The sequence below is a fragment of the Phlebotomus papatasi genome, chromosome 2, assembly GCF_024763615.1.
Source record: "Phlebotomus papatasi isolate M1 chromosome 2, Ppap_2.1, whole genome shotgun sequence".
Lineage (NCBI taxonomy): Eukaryota > Metazoa > Arthropoda > Insecta > Diptera > Psychodidae > Phlebotomus > Phlebotomus papatasi.
In genome coordinates, this window is record NC_077223.1 from 68147076 (window position 1) to 68165325 (window position 18250).

The 18250-nt window shown below is 36.6% G+C and overlaps 2 protein-coding genes across 2 annotated transcripts; both read right to left on the reverse strand.

Moving 5' to 3' along the window:
- Positions 1 to 4613: 4613 nt before the first annotated feature.
- Positions 4614 to 11463, reverse strand: LOC129803979 (DNA replication licensing factor MCM4). The gene is made up of 4 exons (XM_055850884.1): positions 11369 to 11463; positions 10899 to 11305; positions 8356 to 10467; positions 4614 to 4816 (listed from the first exon to the last, which is right to left on the reverse strand). The coding sequence occupies exons 2-4, from the start codon at positions 11298 to 11300 to the stop codon at positions 4721 to 4723; spliced, it is 2610 nt and encodes an 869-aa protein (XP_055706859.1). The 5' UTR covers positions 11301 to 11305; positions 11369 to 11463; the 3' UTR covers positions 4614 to 4720.
- Positions 11464 to 16674: 5211 nt separating this feature from the next.
- Positions 16675 to 18248, reverse strand: LOC129803982 (26S proteasome non-ATPase regulatory subunit 12). The gene has a single exon (XM_055850892.1). The coding sequence runs from the start codon at positions 18097 to 18099 to the stop codon at positions 16732 to 16734; it is 1368 nt and encodes a 455-aa protein (XP_055706867.1). The 5' UTR covers positions 18100 to 18248; the 3' UTR covers positions 16675 to 16731.
- Positions 18249 to 18250: the final 2 nt, after the last annotated feature.

The following is an 18250-nucleotide window of genomic DNA, read 5'->3' on the forward strand; positions in this document are numbered from 1 at the left end:
TGTTGAATTTTTAACCAAAATTGTTCAATTTTCAGACAAAAGTTGTTGTATTTTTAAACAAAAGTTGTGTAAAAATTGTTGAATTTCCATTTAAGACATATACTTCAGCCGAGATGCTTTTCATTGGGCAAAAGTCATATAGAACATCAAATATTTATATGCATAATAAGTATATCGTGAAGATCCGAACATCAGATGTAATTATCTCGTATTAGGGAGGATCCCGAGTACAGGAAAAAACATTACAAATGTCTAAAAAAGCAACAAAAAAAACTAAAATAAACGAAATGATATGAAAATTCAACAATTTTTGAGTTTACACACAAAAATTCAACAGTTTTTAAATTCAACAATTCCAAATTCAACATCTTGAAATTCAACAACTTTAAATTAAACAATTTTAAATTAAACATTTTTGTAATAAAAAGTGAAGATATTTTTCACTTTTCCTTGTAAAAATTTTGCAGATATTGCAATGCGACATAAACAAATTTACTCGTAGTTCTTGTATTATTTCGGCAAACATTATGAAATATGTATTTTTAGATAGCTTTTAATGCACGATTTTGAAATATATCAGACTGATAAGTCAATTCTCTTTAGGAAAAAACTTGCCAATAGTCTTCAGTGCCTCTATGCAAACACGTATGGAAAAATGAAATGTCGAGAGGCCCCTGAAAAATAAGCTACATTCTTACTTTAATTCTGTTAATTTTATATTCTTAAAAATAAAAAGCCTATAAAGATTTTTTTAAATTAAACAATGCAATGGCAATTGCCTGAAAGTACCTTTTATGGCAATCATAGAGCTTTTAGTTAGATATTCAAAGAAAATTAAGTAATATTAATATCTTTCCTTAATCACCTAATTTGTCCAAAACGGATAATTAGTTTAGTCGCAATTGTTAAGCCAACTAAGTGAAACATTTGACACGAATGGTCGGATCGTCACCCCTAAGTAAAAGCGATTTTTTGAAAGTAATTTATCGTTTTTTACCAATTGTCTTCCACCACATGTATTTCATTCGTAACAAACGCAATACATTGATTTATAATCTCTGGATTTTGTAGAATGGTTCTAATTTTTATTTTTTCTATATTTTTATTTGATGTTCATTTTAATTTAGAGATTTATAGATCTACGTGAATAATATATCACAAACAAAAAAAAATATGAATTCCAATAACGAAAAGAAAAACGTACAGCATGCCAGTATAGAAACTTTTTCTAAATTTATTCAAACTGTTTAAATAAATTACTTGTTTAAAAAAATGTATACATGATAAACTATGATAAAAATTAGCCTTCTAAAGAAAATGTGTAAATTTATTTTAAGTTACATTTTTAATTTAAAAGTTTAGGGTCTCAAAAGAAAATTTGGTTCAAAAACAATAATAAGCAACAGATAATTGAAATTGGTAAGAAAAAAAAACGGTTAAAACTTCCTTTTTTGTACATTTTCAAGATTTAAATGATGAATAGTTAAAGATATTGACTTGGAGTCTTCGGACAATCTCCTATAAGTCAACTTGAAGATTATTAATACAACCCTCATTTCCATCTCACTCCTTCCCTTCATCTTCCAAAAGAAATCCGTATGACATGTTTTCTTGTAATCATTAAAAATTCGATTTTGGATGGTGAAGGGGCGAAATGGGGACGAAATAAGTCATATTAATAATCCTCCGGTTTACTTATTAGTAGGGGATCGCCTGAAGACTCTAAGTCGAAATCTAACCATTTAGCGCCCATGTTACAGAACATTAAGAAAATGAGTAAAATTGGTTTTATTGCTCTTTTTATGAAATTTAGAGCCATAGTTATGGCATAACGAAAAGAACTATCAATCTCTTCTTTTATACGCTAAAAATTTCAAAGAAATTCTAGATAATCACGTTAATTGCATTAGAATTTTCAATAATTAAGTATTTATCGGAGGTCTTATAGAAAAAGTGAAAAAAAAATTTATGACATCTTTTCCATATCTTAACATCGTGGGTGGACTTCCACATGGAGATATTACCACATGGAGAGTAGTTTACACTTAAGATATTTACTAATTATAAAAACATTCCGTAAAATCATTCCCTAATGGCTCCGGCACACCTTTTTGGTCAAGAAAATTTCATGAAGTCGAAATTCGAATCACTTTCTTTCTCACATATTTTGCATATGACTATCTCATTCTTTCGCATTCTTCTTCTTCTTTTTATGATCACACCAAAATCAATTTAGCTCAATCGAATTTAGAGAGCGAAAGAATGAGACAGACATACGCAAAACGTGTAAGAAAGAAAGGGATTCAAATTTCGGCTTCGTGAAATTTTCCTGATCTAAAAGGTGTGCTGAAGGCATAATTTTTAAATTTTGCCCAAACATGCGACTGTTTTTGGGCCAGAGGGAGTAGAATTTAATTAAATAATTAAATAAAATATTTTACTATCGTGTTGAATTTATCAATTATCTAGAGTGCAAACAGAAAATAATACCCCAATCTAATTGATTTCACATTCTAATTGATTTTTTTCGGACTCCGATAGAGTCAACAAATCCAATGGTCAACAGTCTTGGAAATAATTAGTTGACTCTATCGAGGTCCTACTGTAGTAGGAAAATGCAATAAATATATTAAGTGGGAGCCTCAGCACCAAAAAAGGAAACGCAAAAAACGCTTAATCCCGGCGGGACCAAAATACACAGTTCACATGACATACAATGTATTTACGACTTATTCTTGGAGGAAAAATACATAGTTACACATGTATTATGTATTTGATGAGGATTTGTCATTCAAAAATACAAGTTCACTCACATACACAGTATAAACTACGTATTTCTGTACTGAGAGTACATAGTTGTACGAAAACTCCGTATAAACTACGTACTTGTAACTGCAAAATTACTTTCAACACACACATACAGACGCACACGACCAAATGGCGACCAAACAAACTTGTCACATGCACCTGCCGTTTTTATTTCCAAATATTGACGAAATTATAGAAGTCACAAGGATTTTAATATATTTTATTCAACCAGAGATAACGAGTGAACAAATTAGATAATCACAAAGTATCGTGTAAAAAAAATATTTTCCAAAAACACTCACAGAATGGAATAAAAAATCGCGTATTTTAGGTTTGCAACTTCTTTAATATTATCACTTCACTGTTTTCTACAGATAACACAGCGTCGCATAATTATTATATTATTATAATCACTGAAATTACTAATAATTGTAACACATAATTTGTAAACAGAATATTCCAATAGAAAATATTTCCCGTTGTCAAAACAGCTGACAACACGCCTGCCAACAGCATTTTCTGTCATACGGGGTTTTTATTATATTTACGATGTATGTAATACTACGTATTTACTCTGTAAGAGATAATACTTCACACGGACACACTCACACCAAAGCACACTTCGGGTCTCATTTGGTGCAAATAGTACTGAGTAAAATGTATGGGCGTACATGATGATACTGAGTATTCGTACAACGTATATACACAGTTTATACGTAGTTTGGTCCCGCCGGGATACAATGCCCGCTTCGTTATTCGGATGATTGGGAGACAATATGACAGATGTTCGCTTCGTAATCCGGATGGATTTTTTGAATTTGTTCAACGTCTCGAAAATATAATACAAGGTATTTTTTTTGTAGAATTAGAATTAAAGGCTTAACTCTTTCACGTCATTAGGGTCATATATGACCCGGGGAAATTTTTTTTTTGACTATTTACATTAAGTGAAATCTATCTGTTTATGCACGACATCATAATAGAAGGATGTAAGATTCTTGGCTAATTTTCTCAAGACTCCAGATATTCATGAAAAGAAAATATTTGAGATTAAAAATCACTAATTTCGAACTTTGTGAAATGACTTTTCTTTTTCAATTTTTTTTATATTAATTTAGTTTTTTCAGCAAAAAGTTCTTTAGAAACACAAAATAGAATATCCAAAGATTGTATATTGCATATTTTGATAAAATAAACTATTCTTAATTTTCCAGAAAAGCGCGTAGAATTTTCCGGGTCATATATGACCCTATTGTCGGCAAGGGAAAAGTTTATGAAAGTGTTTTCATGCCAACATTGAGTTGGGACAGTTGGGACATTATTTTTCTTTGTGAAATCCAGAAAGAAAATACCTTGCTCCTGGACATTTCATCTTGTCAGATGAATTATAACATATTTTGCAATATTTTAGTAGTTGTTCTACAACTATTTAAAATTAATGCATTTGATTTGGTTAAGTAGATATTAAGTACTTAATGTGTTAGTCGGGATATGGAAGACGAGCATGATAATTTTTTTTGGCCCATTGTTTTCTCTTTTTAATCTTTTAGACTTTTTGTGAAATTTTCCCTTTTCTTTTTGTATAAAATATTTGATAATTTCGAATGATGTGGATTGTAATTTTGAAAATATTTTAGAGACAAAAATTTTGCTTGAAACTTACATAGCCATTGAGCAAATGTAAAAAACTTCCTTATCGTTGAAAAATCAAACAAATGAGAAATCTGCAGAGAAAATAACCATCTCAATTATTTACTTACCCGTACTCAGTCGAAATCTCAATGGATGGGTCCAACAAAACACTGTTTTCTTGTTCTTTAAGATTTTTTTCACTTACAAAAAAAATTTGGACACTGCCGACAATTCAAAGACAACATAAAAAGTAAAAAAAAAATGGAAAAAGAGGACTAACTTAGCAGATTCTGATGGTGTTCTTTCCCACAACGACAATTATTCCCTCGTCCTGCAACTCCTTGAGGGCGTCCTCGAATTGTTCTCGTGTTATGAGCTGAAATGGGAAGAGGAAGAGAAGAGACAGTGAGCAATTTTCGAGGATTTGTGAGTGTGATTTATGTTGAAGAGCGTCAAAGGGACTAGTTTTTTTTTGTGCTTCCTTGAAGAGCTTAGAATATTGTTCTTAGGAAGCTGTTATACTGCTGCCAATCACTGCTCTCATGGAATTGCATTTGGAAGGACAAATCTTTTCTCTAGGAATATGAATAAATCCTAGTAATTTTTTGTGTTTAGGAAGTCATTTTCTTTCTTAAGATTTTACTTAACCAAATCTCTTAAAATTAAGAGAAGTGTAAAACGAATTGAAATGTTGCTCTAAATGCGAGTGGAAATCTTTTAAAAACTCGGGATAATTATCATTTTGAAATATTTGATGGTTAGGGAAAAGTTTGGCAGTTCATTTTTTTTTAATTCTTGCATTCGTACACTAAGAAAAAAAGAGGGTGCGATTAACTTTTTTTCCTCATAACTTTAACACTTTTAGGTGTAAAAATATATCAACATTTTTCAATGCTAATTTTACACCTTTTTAAGGGTAAAATTAACATGAAAAAGGTTAACTTTAACCCCCAATCCACCTAAAAAGGGTAATATTTACACCGATTTCGGATCAATACTGCAGGGTAAAATTAACATTTCCGGAATGTTATTTTAACTTTTTAAGATTTCTCTCAGTGTATAGAGAAAGAAGAATTATCCAATTACCAATTATGCTTAGTTGAGATTTTTATAGTTCATTTCAACTTAACATCAAATTGTTCCAATAAATTATTCTAGTGCTAAAAATACTTAAATTCTTAAATTTCATTCTTTTGCTAAATTAGACATTTTACATAAGACAAATAAATCAATTTGGCTTACGTCCATAGTTATTTTAACACTTTTTTAAATTAAAAACGCATTAAGTCGTAACCTAAAAAAATTATTTTTGAGGTTGGAATTCTTTAAATTTCCCATTTAATTGAAGTTGTGAAAATTCTACTTTAACATTTAACGCGATTGTGATAAGATTCACCAAACTTTAGCTTTCGATTTTAGCTTTCGGGATTTTGGTTTTCAAGATTATGAACCTTTTGGGATTTTGGATTTCGATATTTTGCGCTACATTTTGGATTTTTGTGATTTTGGTTTTCGGGATTAAACCCTTTCACGATTTTGGCGTTCGAGATTTTGTTATTTGGGATTTTAGCTTTCGGGATTTTAACCTTTTCGGAATTCTAACTTTTAGGTTATTGGCTTCCGTGATTTTGACTTTCAGGATTTTGACACTTTCGCGATTTTGGCATTCGGGATTTTGTTGTTCGGGATTTAGCTTACAGAATTTTGGCTTTTAAGGATTTTGGCTTTCAAGATTATGAACCTTTCGGGATTTTGTTCGCAATTTAGCTTTTTAGATTTTGGCTTTTTGGAATTTTAGCTTTCGGGATATTGCATTTTACGCATTTGGCTTTCAAGATTATGTACCTTTCGAGATTTTGTTATTCGGGATTTTAACTTTCGGGATTTTGACCCTTTCGAGATTCTAGCTTTAAGGTTATTGACTTTTGGGATTTTGGTCTTCGGGATTTTGTTTTTTTGAAATTTTGACTTTCGATATTTAGGCGTTCGTGATTTTGGCTTTCAGGATTTAGACCCTTTCGTGATTTTGGCACTCGGGACTTTGTTGTTCGGGATTTAGCTTACAGGATTTTGGCTTTTCAGGATTTTGGTTTTCAAGATTATGAACCTTTCGGGATTTTGGAATTTTATGATTTTGGTCTTCGGGATTTCAGCCTTTCACGATTTTGGCGTTCGAGATTTTGTTGTTCGGGAGTTTAGCTTTCGGGATTTTGACCCTTTCGGTATTCTAGCTTTAAGGTTGTTGACTTTTGGAATTTTGGTTTTTAGGATTTTGGTATTCGGGATTTTGGCTTTCTGAAATTTTGACTTTCGAGATTTTGGCACTCGGGATTTTGTTGTTCGGGATTTAGCTTGCGAGATTTTGGTGTTTTGGGATTATGGTTTTCGGAATTTTGACCCTTTCGAGATTTTAGCTTTGATTTTGACTTTTCGGGATTTTGGCGTTCGAGATTTTGGCGGTATTTTGGATTTTTGTGATTTTGGTTTACGGGATTTCACCCTTTCACGATTTTGGCGTTCGAGATTTTGTTGTTCGGGAGTTTAGCTTTCGGGATTTTGACCCTTTCGGTATTCTAGCTTTAAGGTTTTTGACTTTTGGGATTTTGGTTTTTAGGATTTTGGTATTCGGGATTTTGGCTTTCTGAAATTTTGACTTTCGAGATTTTGGCACTCGGGATTTTGTTGTTCGGGATTTAGCTTACGAGATTTTGGTGTTTTGGGATTATGGTTTTCGGAATTTAGACCCTTTCGAGATTTTAGCTTTGATTTTGACTTTTCGGGATTTTGGCGTTCGAGATTTTGGCGGTATTTTGGATTTTTGTGATTTTGGTTTACGGGATTTCACCCTTTCACGATTTTGGCGTTCGAGATTTTGTTGTTCGGGAGTTTAGCTTTCGGGATTTTGACCCTTTCGGTATTCTAGCTTTAAGGTTTTTGACTTTTGGGATTTTGGTTTTTAGGATTTTGGTATTCGGGATTTTGGCTTTCTGAAATTTTGACTTTCGAGATTTTGGCACTCGGGATTTTGTTGTTCGGGATTTAGCTTACGAGATTTTGGTGTTTTGGGATTATGGTTTTCGGAATTTAGACCCTTTCGAGATTTTAGCTTTGATTTTGACTTTTCGGGATTTTGGCGTTCGAGATTTTGGCGGTATTTCGGATTTTTGTGATTTTGGTTTACGGGATTTCACCCTTTCACGATTTTGGCGTTCGAGATTTTGTTATTCGGGATTTTAGCTTTCGGGATTTTTACGCTTTCGGGATTCTAACTTTTAGGTTATTGGTTTTCGGTATTTAGGCTTTTTGAAATTTTGACCTTCGAGATTCATGCTTTCGGGATTTTGGCTTTCAGGATTTAGCTTACGGGATTTTGGCTTTTTAGGATTATGGTTTTCCGAATTTTGACCCTTTCGAGATTTTAGCTTTCGGTATCAAAATTTTAAACGTTAAAATTTCAAAATTTTAACCTTCGTGATTTTGGCCTTTGTGGGATTTTCCCATTCTGGACTATGGCTTTTCAGGATTTACAGGATTTTGGCAACAAAATTAGATTTAAAAAAATCATGCTTTCTGAATTTATAGAAAAAAGTTAACGTAGAAATTTTCAGAAAATATTTTCAGTTTTTAGGTTAAAGGTCATTATAACCTCAAATTATAAAGAATAAATAACCTCTCTACCAATTAAGGTAATTATTCAAAAGGTTTTGTAAGGCGGTCTTCAGACTAGAGGTTTAACCTATTTCCCAAAGGTCTCAAAATCCTGAATAGTGAGCAATTTTATCTGTAGTTTTCTTATCTTAAATAAATCCAATCCTTAGTTGAATTTTTCCAAAAAAAAAATCGTGATTGATAAGGAATTAGAGCAGTTAAGCCATATGGCTAAGTCTTAGATCTGAGTCTTAAAAAAGTACTTACAATTTGAGAAGCTTCCCGGATGTCGGTGAAGAGTTTCTGATACGGCACAGTTGGCACTCCGCCCTTCTTCTTCAGCGCCTCCTTAATGCTGCCCACGAGTTCTGCACGCTTCTTCCTCGCTGCACTTGACAGTCCCGTGGTGAGGATGCCCACGTCAATCTTTCCTGACAGTGGATCTGTAGCGGATTGCTTGAGTGCCTCACGATGGAGACGCCAAGCCTCCTCCACATCCTGCACTTCCACTCTTCCACTGAGGCGCACTTTAGCATGGGCCTCTGCCAGCCTTATAAGACTCTCCAGTTGCCTCGGATAGGCACTGATCTGACCACGTCCAGAGCCGATCTTCCTCATGTCCACATAGACGTGAATGAGGCGCTGCTGGGCTTCTTCTGATAGAACTGGATGGACGTGCTCCTTGGCATAGGCCAGATAGTCCCGGAGGATGCTCATGTCGAACAAGGTGTCCTCCTCATCTTGATTAGTAGCGTAGTAGAGGGAGACCAAATGGGTGGCCAGGCGCCGATCGAAGAGCTCATCCTGCGGATCGAGGATCAGGAAGATGAGATCGAAACGCGAAAGCAGAGTATGGGGTAGCTGAACATTCTCAATGATGGTCTTATTCTTGTTCCACTGGGATTCTGAGGGATTGGCTGCGGCCAAAATGGATGTTCTGGCATTCAGTTGACAAATAATTCCTGCCTTGGCAATGCTGAGGGTCTGCTGCTCCATCACTTCGTGCAGAATACTCCTGGTTGAATCGTTCATCTTGTCGAATTCGTCAATGCAGCAGACACCATTGTCAGAAAGCACAAGAGCTCCGGTTTGCAGGACAAGTTGCCGGGTTTCGGGATCCTTGGTGACGTAGGCTGTCAAACCGACAGCCGAAGAGCCCTTTCCGGACGTATACTGAGATCTCGGCACAAGATTGTAGACATACTGCAAAAGTTGGGATTTGGAAGTACCCGGATCTCCACAGAGAAGAATATGAATTTCCGAACGGAAATTTTGCCTTCCGGAAGTCACATGGGTCTTCTTTGTGCCACCGAAAAGCTGCAGAAGGATACCCTTTTTGATGTCACTGTTCTCATAGATTGATGGCGCAATGGCTCTGGCCAGACGATCATAAACATCTGGCTTCTGCGAGAGCATCCTCAGCAATTCTATGCGTTCTGGAGGGAAAATGTGATCTTTCCCTTCTTCTGCCTCGTAGAGTCTCTTGAGGTCAACTTTGCGGAAGTGCACGACATCGATGTGAGTCCTGTAGACGGATTTGACATTTCTCTGACGTGGATTGGCCTGAACTGGGATGGCACGGTAAATTCCTGTCACTGTAACACGATCTCCAGGATGAACCTTGTCCACGAGGTCATTGTGGGCAAAAAGAAGGATATTGTGTGGAGTCTGACCGGCTGCCATGTCATCCGGGGATTCCTGGAGCTTAATCAGTTGTTTGTCTGAGAACTGCGAACGATTGTGAATGAGCTGGAAGCAGTGATTGGTGTTGCAATTGGAACAGAGATTCGGCTCAGCAATTCGTCCTCGGTCAATCTCCACGGCAGTCGTGAATGAACACACTAAGCACTTGAAGAATGCCTCCCTCATCTCGGGAATGATATTGCTAACTCTGATCACCATGCCATGGATTGTGAGCAGTTGATCGATATCCTCAGGATTGAGGGCTCGCATATTCCTGGTCTTGTCTGCATTGAATGGTCTCACTTGGATTTGGTGCTCAAGAACAGCTGCTGGAAACTTCTCAAAGAACATCTCATTGATGGCCATGTCAAAGGCTGGAATAACTTCCTGTGGATAGCAAATCAACTGACGATAGAGCGTCTCATCGAATGCCTTCAAGTGGGCACAATTGATGTTGAGAAAGGGCTCTTCGAGTGTATGAATCTCTTCTAGTTTCTGAACATACAGTGGCTCATTGAGATCCATTCCTTCACTGACCTCATCCTGGTCAGCTTCCGGATCAATGAAACGCATCACGAAGCGCATAAATTTCTTCTTGCACTCATTGACCACGACATTCGTGCCCCAGATTACCAATTGTGGACCTGCAGCTGATGATTCAGTGGCTGCATCTCCATCCTGAGACAGAGGTTCAACCTCAAGAAAGACAAAACCAAAGTAACCCAGTGAGATTCGCCACGAAACAAAAGAGTCCAGTTATATTTTTTTTTGCTCTACTGTCCCGAGTCAGTGCCATTACTAAAAACCACCCCAAAATCCGTCCTAAACCCATTCAACTCGGCCCAGAAATGGATAAGATTTGCACAATTTGCCTAGAACCAGTGGTCAAGAGAATCAACTTAAAATGCGATCATTCATTCTGCTCCAGCTGCTTCAAAACCTACTTAAATCACTGTGATGACCCAAGAAAGCTTCGCTGCCCGAATTGCCGAAGGGATGTCGTTATCAAGGAAACTTCCTGCGAGAAGATCCTCCTGACAATCTCACTGGCACTTCTATTTACCAGCTGCATTGCGTTTTTCCAGAGCATTTATATAAGAAATATGAAATAAAATTATAATACTTACTCCTTCGCTGCCTCCTACGTTCACTTGGCGCATGTAGCGATTGGTCCGAATGTCCGGACGCGATCTAATCGGTGTTCCCCTGATTCCGGGCGTACGAATTGACCCCAAAGAGCTTGGAGTGCCATAATTCAACGGTGAACTCAGATCAATACCCTGGATATCGATATTTCCTCCGTAGAAGGGACTCGCTCCAGCAAAGTGAGAAGCAGCTGGGGATGTTGCTGCCAGACTCACGGCATCAGACTCATGGCCACCACCATTCTGAGTTCTCTCCCCACCAATTCTCATTGGTGTCTCGAGGTCATCACTCGGTGGGGCTTCGTAGTGAGGCGTCCGGAAACCATTGGTAGAACTTGGTGTGGCATTTCCTCTTGGTGTTTGCGATCCTCGTGGCGATGGCATTGTCCCTACAGGTAGTATGTATCACTCACCAGCTGAATTTACAAAATCCCAAATAAAATTCCTCGTACCTTTTGCACAAAAACCTCACAAATTGTTTCACAAAACACACTTCTTTATCGCGTCTTGTGACGTATTTTGCCAAAAAGCGCGCGTAAAACTTTGGAAATTGAGGTTATGAAATCCCAATCGGGAATATTTTCGCCGAAACCCCGGCCGGCTATTCGTACTGCCCGGCCGGCTATGTACAAACTCAGTATATACCCGGCCGGCTATTCGTACTGACTTCACAGATCGTACCGAGTATATACAGTGTATTTATGCGAGGAAAATACTAATTTCCGCACTTACTATCAATATACTAGGGGAAACTGGGGTACCACCAAACACTTTTTAAAGATGCGCTTTAGACTAAATTTCCTAAGAAATCTGTGAATTTTAGAAAAATGTTGCTTACCCCATGTTATAGTCTTAAGTATAGGCTGCATATTAATGTATACAAGGATGATGAGAAGCACTTCAATTTTCCGTAAAAAGGAAAATTGTATCACCATGTATTTTTCGCTTTTTTCTAACCACCCGGGGTACCACCAAACACTTTCTGGGGCACCAAAAAACACCTCTTTTTCTCACCCATTGAAGTTATTTTGGGCATTCACCCCAACTCTTAATTATAAAGAAGGTATTGAAAATGTAAATAATTTTCAAAAAAGCACTGAAAAATTTAGAATGAGTGACTAAAATAGCAAAAAACTAAAGCACTGCACACCGAACATATTTTTCAATAGATTTTTCATCATTTTGACAACATTCGACTTCTGACTGGAAAGCAGCGCCACTAAAATCGTGGCCAACACTATACCTAAAATTCAAATTTTACGCGCTCTTCTGATTATTTGTAATAAAATCGAGAAATCATTCGTCAGTCCTTGATTAAAATCATTTAAGAATCATTAAGAATCATTTTATGCAAAATTGGGTTCTTGAAACTATATTTCTCCTGAGTCTTGAATGAAAATCCCATGAATGGATATAAATTTCAGAAATCGAACAAAGAGGGAGATGAAGAGTAAGAAAGATAAGAGGAAAAATTTTGCCATTCAAGCTACGCTCGCGACATCTGCAAATTTGAGAAATTTGCCTGTTTGTTGGTGCCCCAAACTCTGTTTTGTGATGGATTTTATATTCTTTTAAAAAAATGTGAACACTAATTTCTTTAGTAGATACATAAATATTATCTCAAAACATGTAGGAAAGTATTGGTGTAGTGAAATTTGATGTAACTTATTTCAGTTTTATTTTCCAGGTAGATATATAAATGACTAAAATTATCAAAATCTCACAATTTTGAGAAAAAATATTCTTGGGTCCCGGTCAAAATACCGAAAGCCGAAATCCTGAACGCCAAAATCCCGAACGCCAAAATCCCGAAAGCCAAAATCCCGAATGGGCCAAAATCCCGAATTCTTAAAAGCGTCATAGCTACTTCCGCGATTGCATCTGCGCTTGCTGGAGGCAAAAGGAAAATCTTCTGTGTCTTGGGAAATTATTCTAAACATTTTCCTCCATATAATTTAATCCCTTTCAGGATTTTGAACATTCGGGATTTTGGCTATCGCGATTTTGGCTGCCACCGGGTGGAAGAAGTGTGTCGCAGTGGAAAAGGATAAGTTTTCCGTAATTTATTAACTATATTTTCAGTGAATTCAACCAAAAGGGACCCTCTCAAGACCATATCCACAAAAAACAATCTGGAGATAAGTGTACGCGGAAGTTTTCGACAATTTTGAGGAAAATCAAAGTGCGTAATTTTTAATGAAAAAAGTGTTCAAGCTTCTTTAGGTTCGTTCCGGAAACCACTCACAATCAATGTACATAACTTTCGCGTCCGGCTGAGCTTCTTGATGTGATCAATTAATACGGAAAGGACATTTTGAGTATTGTTGATAATCTGTTGTTTGGTATACAAAGATATTTTAGAATCCGTCGAATATTTTCCATTTTTAACATTTTCTTGCGCATAGGGATTTTATAGTGCAGTTTTGAAAAATTGTATTTTTTCATCCTTTTTGTTTACATTTTTTTCCAGATTATTAAAAGACCGAGATTTTTTGCTGAGGTGCATTACGTTCCTGCCAGATCAATCAGGCTTGTTACATTCCTGGAACTGCCTTCGCATACGGATCACGTATTGGAAGTCCTCTTTAATGGCCTCTACCAAGGATTTCTCTGCTATGGATACTTGGTAAAAATTTTCATGCTCGTCGTAGTGCAAATACACCGAATAAAATTGCATGCAGGGATAATGCGATTTGATTCTCAGTCAGTGCAGGATTTGCAGGACATTCAATCACGATAGTATCGACGTCTATCTTTGGAATCTATGAGTTAAATGTCCGCTAGGATAATCTCTAATACATGAGACTGGAGAGAATGGATGATTTAGTTCTTTGGTCACGCCTTTTATTCTTCTTCAGAAACATATTTTTTAGACATAATCAAGAACTAAACCATCAATTCTTTCAGCTTGAAATATATTTTAAAGCTTATCCTACTGGGAAATTCACTTATTATCTCAAAGATGTCCTATCTCTCCTCCTCGACGTTTTACTAGAGACTGAAAGTCTCGCAAATCACGTACTTAATTACTGAACATCAAATCGCATTATTCCACAGTTCGTTGCTATTCGATTTGTTTCCAAAGCTGTGGGAAACGAAAATTTTTACCAACTATCCATCCGTGCCTAGCCACATTGTTTTTAAAAAATGTTCAGAAAATAAATATTTATAGAAAATAAAAATATTCTTTTCACTTAGTATAAATAACCGAAAAATATTAGGTATCGACTCAGTACCAATACACAGAAAATACTTAGTATAAATAGTAGAAAAATATACGGAAAATTTATTGAAAATGTATGAGGAAAATCAAGTAAATACAAAGTAAATGTACTCAGTATAAATGTCGACTCACGCACACTAATGATGAGTATTTGGGACATTTCATACAAAATCTACTATGTATTTTATATGGACATACAGTAGACTCTCAAATTCGGGCATTTGGTACCAAAATGTCACCCGAATTAGAGAGAAATTCGGGCATCAAATTGTTTGAAATGAAACGATTTTTTAGTCATCGGGCATACATATATTAAGTTTAGTACAGTATACATACTGAATACAGTGTATATACTCAGTATGATCTGTGAAGTCAGTACGAATAGCCGGCCGGGTACTCATACTTTTAGTAAATTTTATGAAAGCCCCTTAATAATGCAAAAACACATCAGAACTATGACAAACCATTGCAAATTTGAGCATATTTGCTTCATTTGATAATCAAAATCAAACTTAAAAAATCTCAACAAACATTTTTCGAATTTAACTCTTTCCGAACCACAACATATTCAACTAACGAATTTCAGTAAAACTCACTTTATTGTAAGTCTTAGTGGTCAAATATGATACTTTTGTAGAGAAAGATTTTTTTCCGCCTCTGGGAAATTGGAAAACTCATGGATACTCTCGTTCCCAAAAGAACGAAAAGGAGACAAACTTCAATTATCCAAAAGCCAATAATATCAATTATGTGAATATTTTTGCGTGTCAAATGATTCCTTTACAATGTTGATCACTAAACCAGGAAGAATTATTGACTAGTATCTTGTGGGATGTCCAGGAAGTGGTCAAGAAGACACCAAGTTTCTGCTTGCCAACATATTCCTCAAAATATTTCACACAATAACACTTTAAAACACATTTCTTTGAACACGATGTTATTGCAGATACATTAAGCTTTCTCAAGAGCCAAAAAAAAAACACTTCCTGGACAATCAGAATTCATTAACTCTTTCCGGACCACAACATATCCAGCGAACGAATTTCAGTAAAACTCACTTTATTGTAAGTCTTAGTGGTCAAATATGATACTTTTGTAGAGAAAGAATTTTTTCCGCCTCTGGGAAATTGGAAAACTCATGGGTACTCTCATCCCCAAAAGAACGAAAAGGAGACAAACTTCAATTATCCGAAAGCTAATAATATCAATTTTGTGAATAATTTTTGCGTGTCAAATGACTCCTTTACAATGTTGATCACTAAACCAGGAAGAATTATTGACCAGTATCTTGTGGAATATCCAGGAAGTGGTCAGGAAGACACCAAATTTCTGCTTGCCAACATATTCCTCAAAATATTTCATACAATAACACTTTAAAACACATTTCTTTGAACACGATGTTATTGCAGATACATTAAGCTTTCTCAAGAGCCAAAAAAAAAAACACTTCATCGACAATCAGAAGTCATTAAAATCAGGAAAAACAGAAAAAACTTCCCTGGAAGCATAATCTTCTGCGCTGCAAATGCCAAAATTATCGGCCATATTAGCAAAAATTTCGCTCCCGCTTGGAATTTTCTTACAAGGTTGGTGTCAAAAAGCAAATGGCGGGCATTGGCGGGATAACCTTACATTTGATTTCTAGATTTTTGGGGACAAGAGTACCCATAAAGTTTGAACAAGTACAGTGCCCGCTTCGTAATCCGGATGATTGGGAGACAATATGACAGATGTTCGCTTCGTAATCCGGATGGATTTTTTGAATTTGTTCAACGTTTCGAAAATATAATACAAGTTTTTTTTCCAGAATTAGAATAAAAGTTTTAAAGAAGTTTAAAAAGACATAATTAGAGAATTCTAAGCTATTATACTTCATTTATTAAACAAAAACGTTACAGGATAATTCATTTTCATTACTGAATACTCGTGCATACATAACCTCAATATGATTTTAAATGTAACCGTCGATAACTCGTCCGGATTACGGCGATCCGGATTAGAGAGCGGGCACTGTATTATGAAAATTTAAGAAAAAAATTATTTTTCGATTTTATGTAATCTGTATTTGTTAGTTATCATACTTATTGGCCCCGAGAGGTTTTTTCTTATTCTGGTCTAGAAATATCAAAAAAAGTCAAAATATCTGCAAGGAAGCAGAAAATCAAAAATTCACGATTTTTGACCAAGAATATCTTAGGCTCAGGAGTTAAGTGGGATCCTGCAAAAAATATCCTAGATTTGGACATCCTTATAGTTTGTAATCACCCACAAGAATCGGATTTTTATCGATTCTAAATAGTCCAAAAAAATTCTTTTTTTCATGGGTACCCAGAGTCCTAAAGCATACGAAAGAGTTAACTGCCGCCCGAATTAAAAAGTAGCCCGATCTTAAAAGAGCCGAATTAGCGAGAGTCTACTGTACTAGTTTCGTACTAAGTATTATACTCAGTATATACTGAGTTTGTACATAGTAGATAGCCGGCCGGGAAAATCCCAATCGGGAATTTTTCGCCGGATCGGTAAAAAAGCCGGGGATTTTGAGGTTATGATTTTATTTTAGCAAAAAAATTGGATTTTGGAGAAAAATGTCCTTTAGGGGCTCATGACATTGTTAATGCACTCCTCCTTGTTGATGAGATGACAAGTCTTGTTGACGAGACTCATGAGTTCATTGATTCCGGACGCCCAGTCATTGAGAACGTCCGAAGGGGCTTTCTTGGCGGCGAAATGAATAACACCAGATGGTCGATCAATTTTCACCGTGAGGGTGCCACTGTTGACCAGGCGTGAGAGATAATCCTCGGTTTCGTTGTCCGGCAACTCGAGAAGTTCACTCATGCGTCGCAGATTGATCCGGGTGTAGTAGTTTGAGATGATTCGAATATTGTGCTCAATCAGACGATTCTTCAGTTCAGCCCAGCATTTCTTGCCATGGGCAGTTTCCTGATTGAAAATCTCAAAGCTCAGTAGCTCCTGACCATAGACATTAGATACGGCTTTGAAGTTGATGAGCTCCTTGCACATAAAGAGGCGCAGGAGTTCCTTGTAGATGGGTATCTCCTCGAGGAGCTTCTTCTTGGACAGATTGTGCATCATATCCTGCTGTTCATTGTCATATGGTGACAAGATGCAGTACAGTACGGCGAAGGTCATCATCTTCTGCCTCTTTTCGGGCGTATTGCTGATCACTTCGCTATCCACGACAGCCTGGTAATGCCGAGATGTCCGGATGAAGGATGAATCCTGATCCAGACGAATCATCAAGCCGTAGTATTTGAATTTGAGATCCTGCTGCTCGGGATCATCGAAGAACTTCGTGCTGATTTTCTTGGCAATGATTTGAGTGCGGACGAAATCCTGCTTGGCCAGGCAGAGACGCATTTGCTCCAGAATCAACTGAACCTTCTCCCTCTTGGCCATTGATCCATATGTCTCCACCTGGAGCTCTTCCATAATGCTTGCAGCGCCTGAGATGTCCCCATCGGCTTCCTTAATCCCAGCCAGGATTTGTGTGAGTCGTGCCCTCTCAACTTCCACATAGATCTTCCCTTCCGTCACTGTTCTCAGCGTATTAATGAGCTTGAGCTTCGTGTCCTTGTCAGGTGTCTTGTCCACATATGTTGCGCATTCCTGGATCATCTTCACCACTGATTGCTTAAGCTGCGAACGACGCTTCACCAGTAATGAGATGTACTCATTCAGGGCATTCCAATTGCCTGCTTCGAAGCATATCTGACAAATAGCCACCAGAACCCTGGAGCATGAGATCATATCTGCCCCAAGGCGAGTTTGCTTCTCCAGCTGCAGCAGAATATCAATTGCTTCGTGGAATTTAGCCTCATTCTTGGCCATTTCCTTGCACAAAGGAATCTTCTCATCGCACGTCGATGAGTAGTCCACTTCCATTTTCACAATTTTTCCCCGATCGAATTCATTTACCGCATCAAATCGATTATCCATGGCTGCTCTAGATGTTCAATTACACTTCTAACAGTAAACAATCTATATTTTCTAGGTATTTCCACAAGAAAAGCCCTATTTTCACACCACTGTTTTCTTTTATGCTTTCGCCACCACAAATTTCACAAGTCACGCTGTCAAAAATTTGCTG

Bases quoted from the DNA above. Each gene is read 5' to 3' on its own strand.
- LOC129803979 (XM_055850884.1), bottom strand. From the start codon at position 11,300: ATGCCATCGCCACGAGGATCGCAAACACCAAGAGGAAATGCCACACCA. The intron at 10,468-10,898 runs GTAAGTATTATA...GTCTTTCTTGAG, and splicing joins ACGTAGGAGGCAGCGAAGGA to GTTGAACCTCTGTCTCAGGA. The intron at 4,817-8,355 runs GTAAGTACTTTT...TTCCCATTTCAG, and splicing joins TCCGGGAAGCTTCTCAAATT to CTCATAACACGAGAACAATT.
- LOC129803982 (XM_055850892.1), bottom strand. From the start codon at position 18,099: ATGGATAATCGATTTGATGCGGTAAATGAATTCGATCGGGGAAAAATT.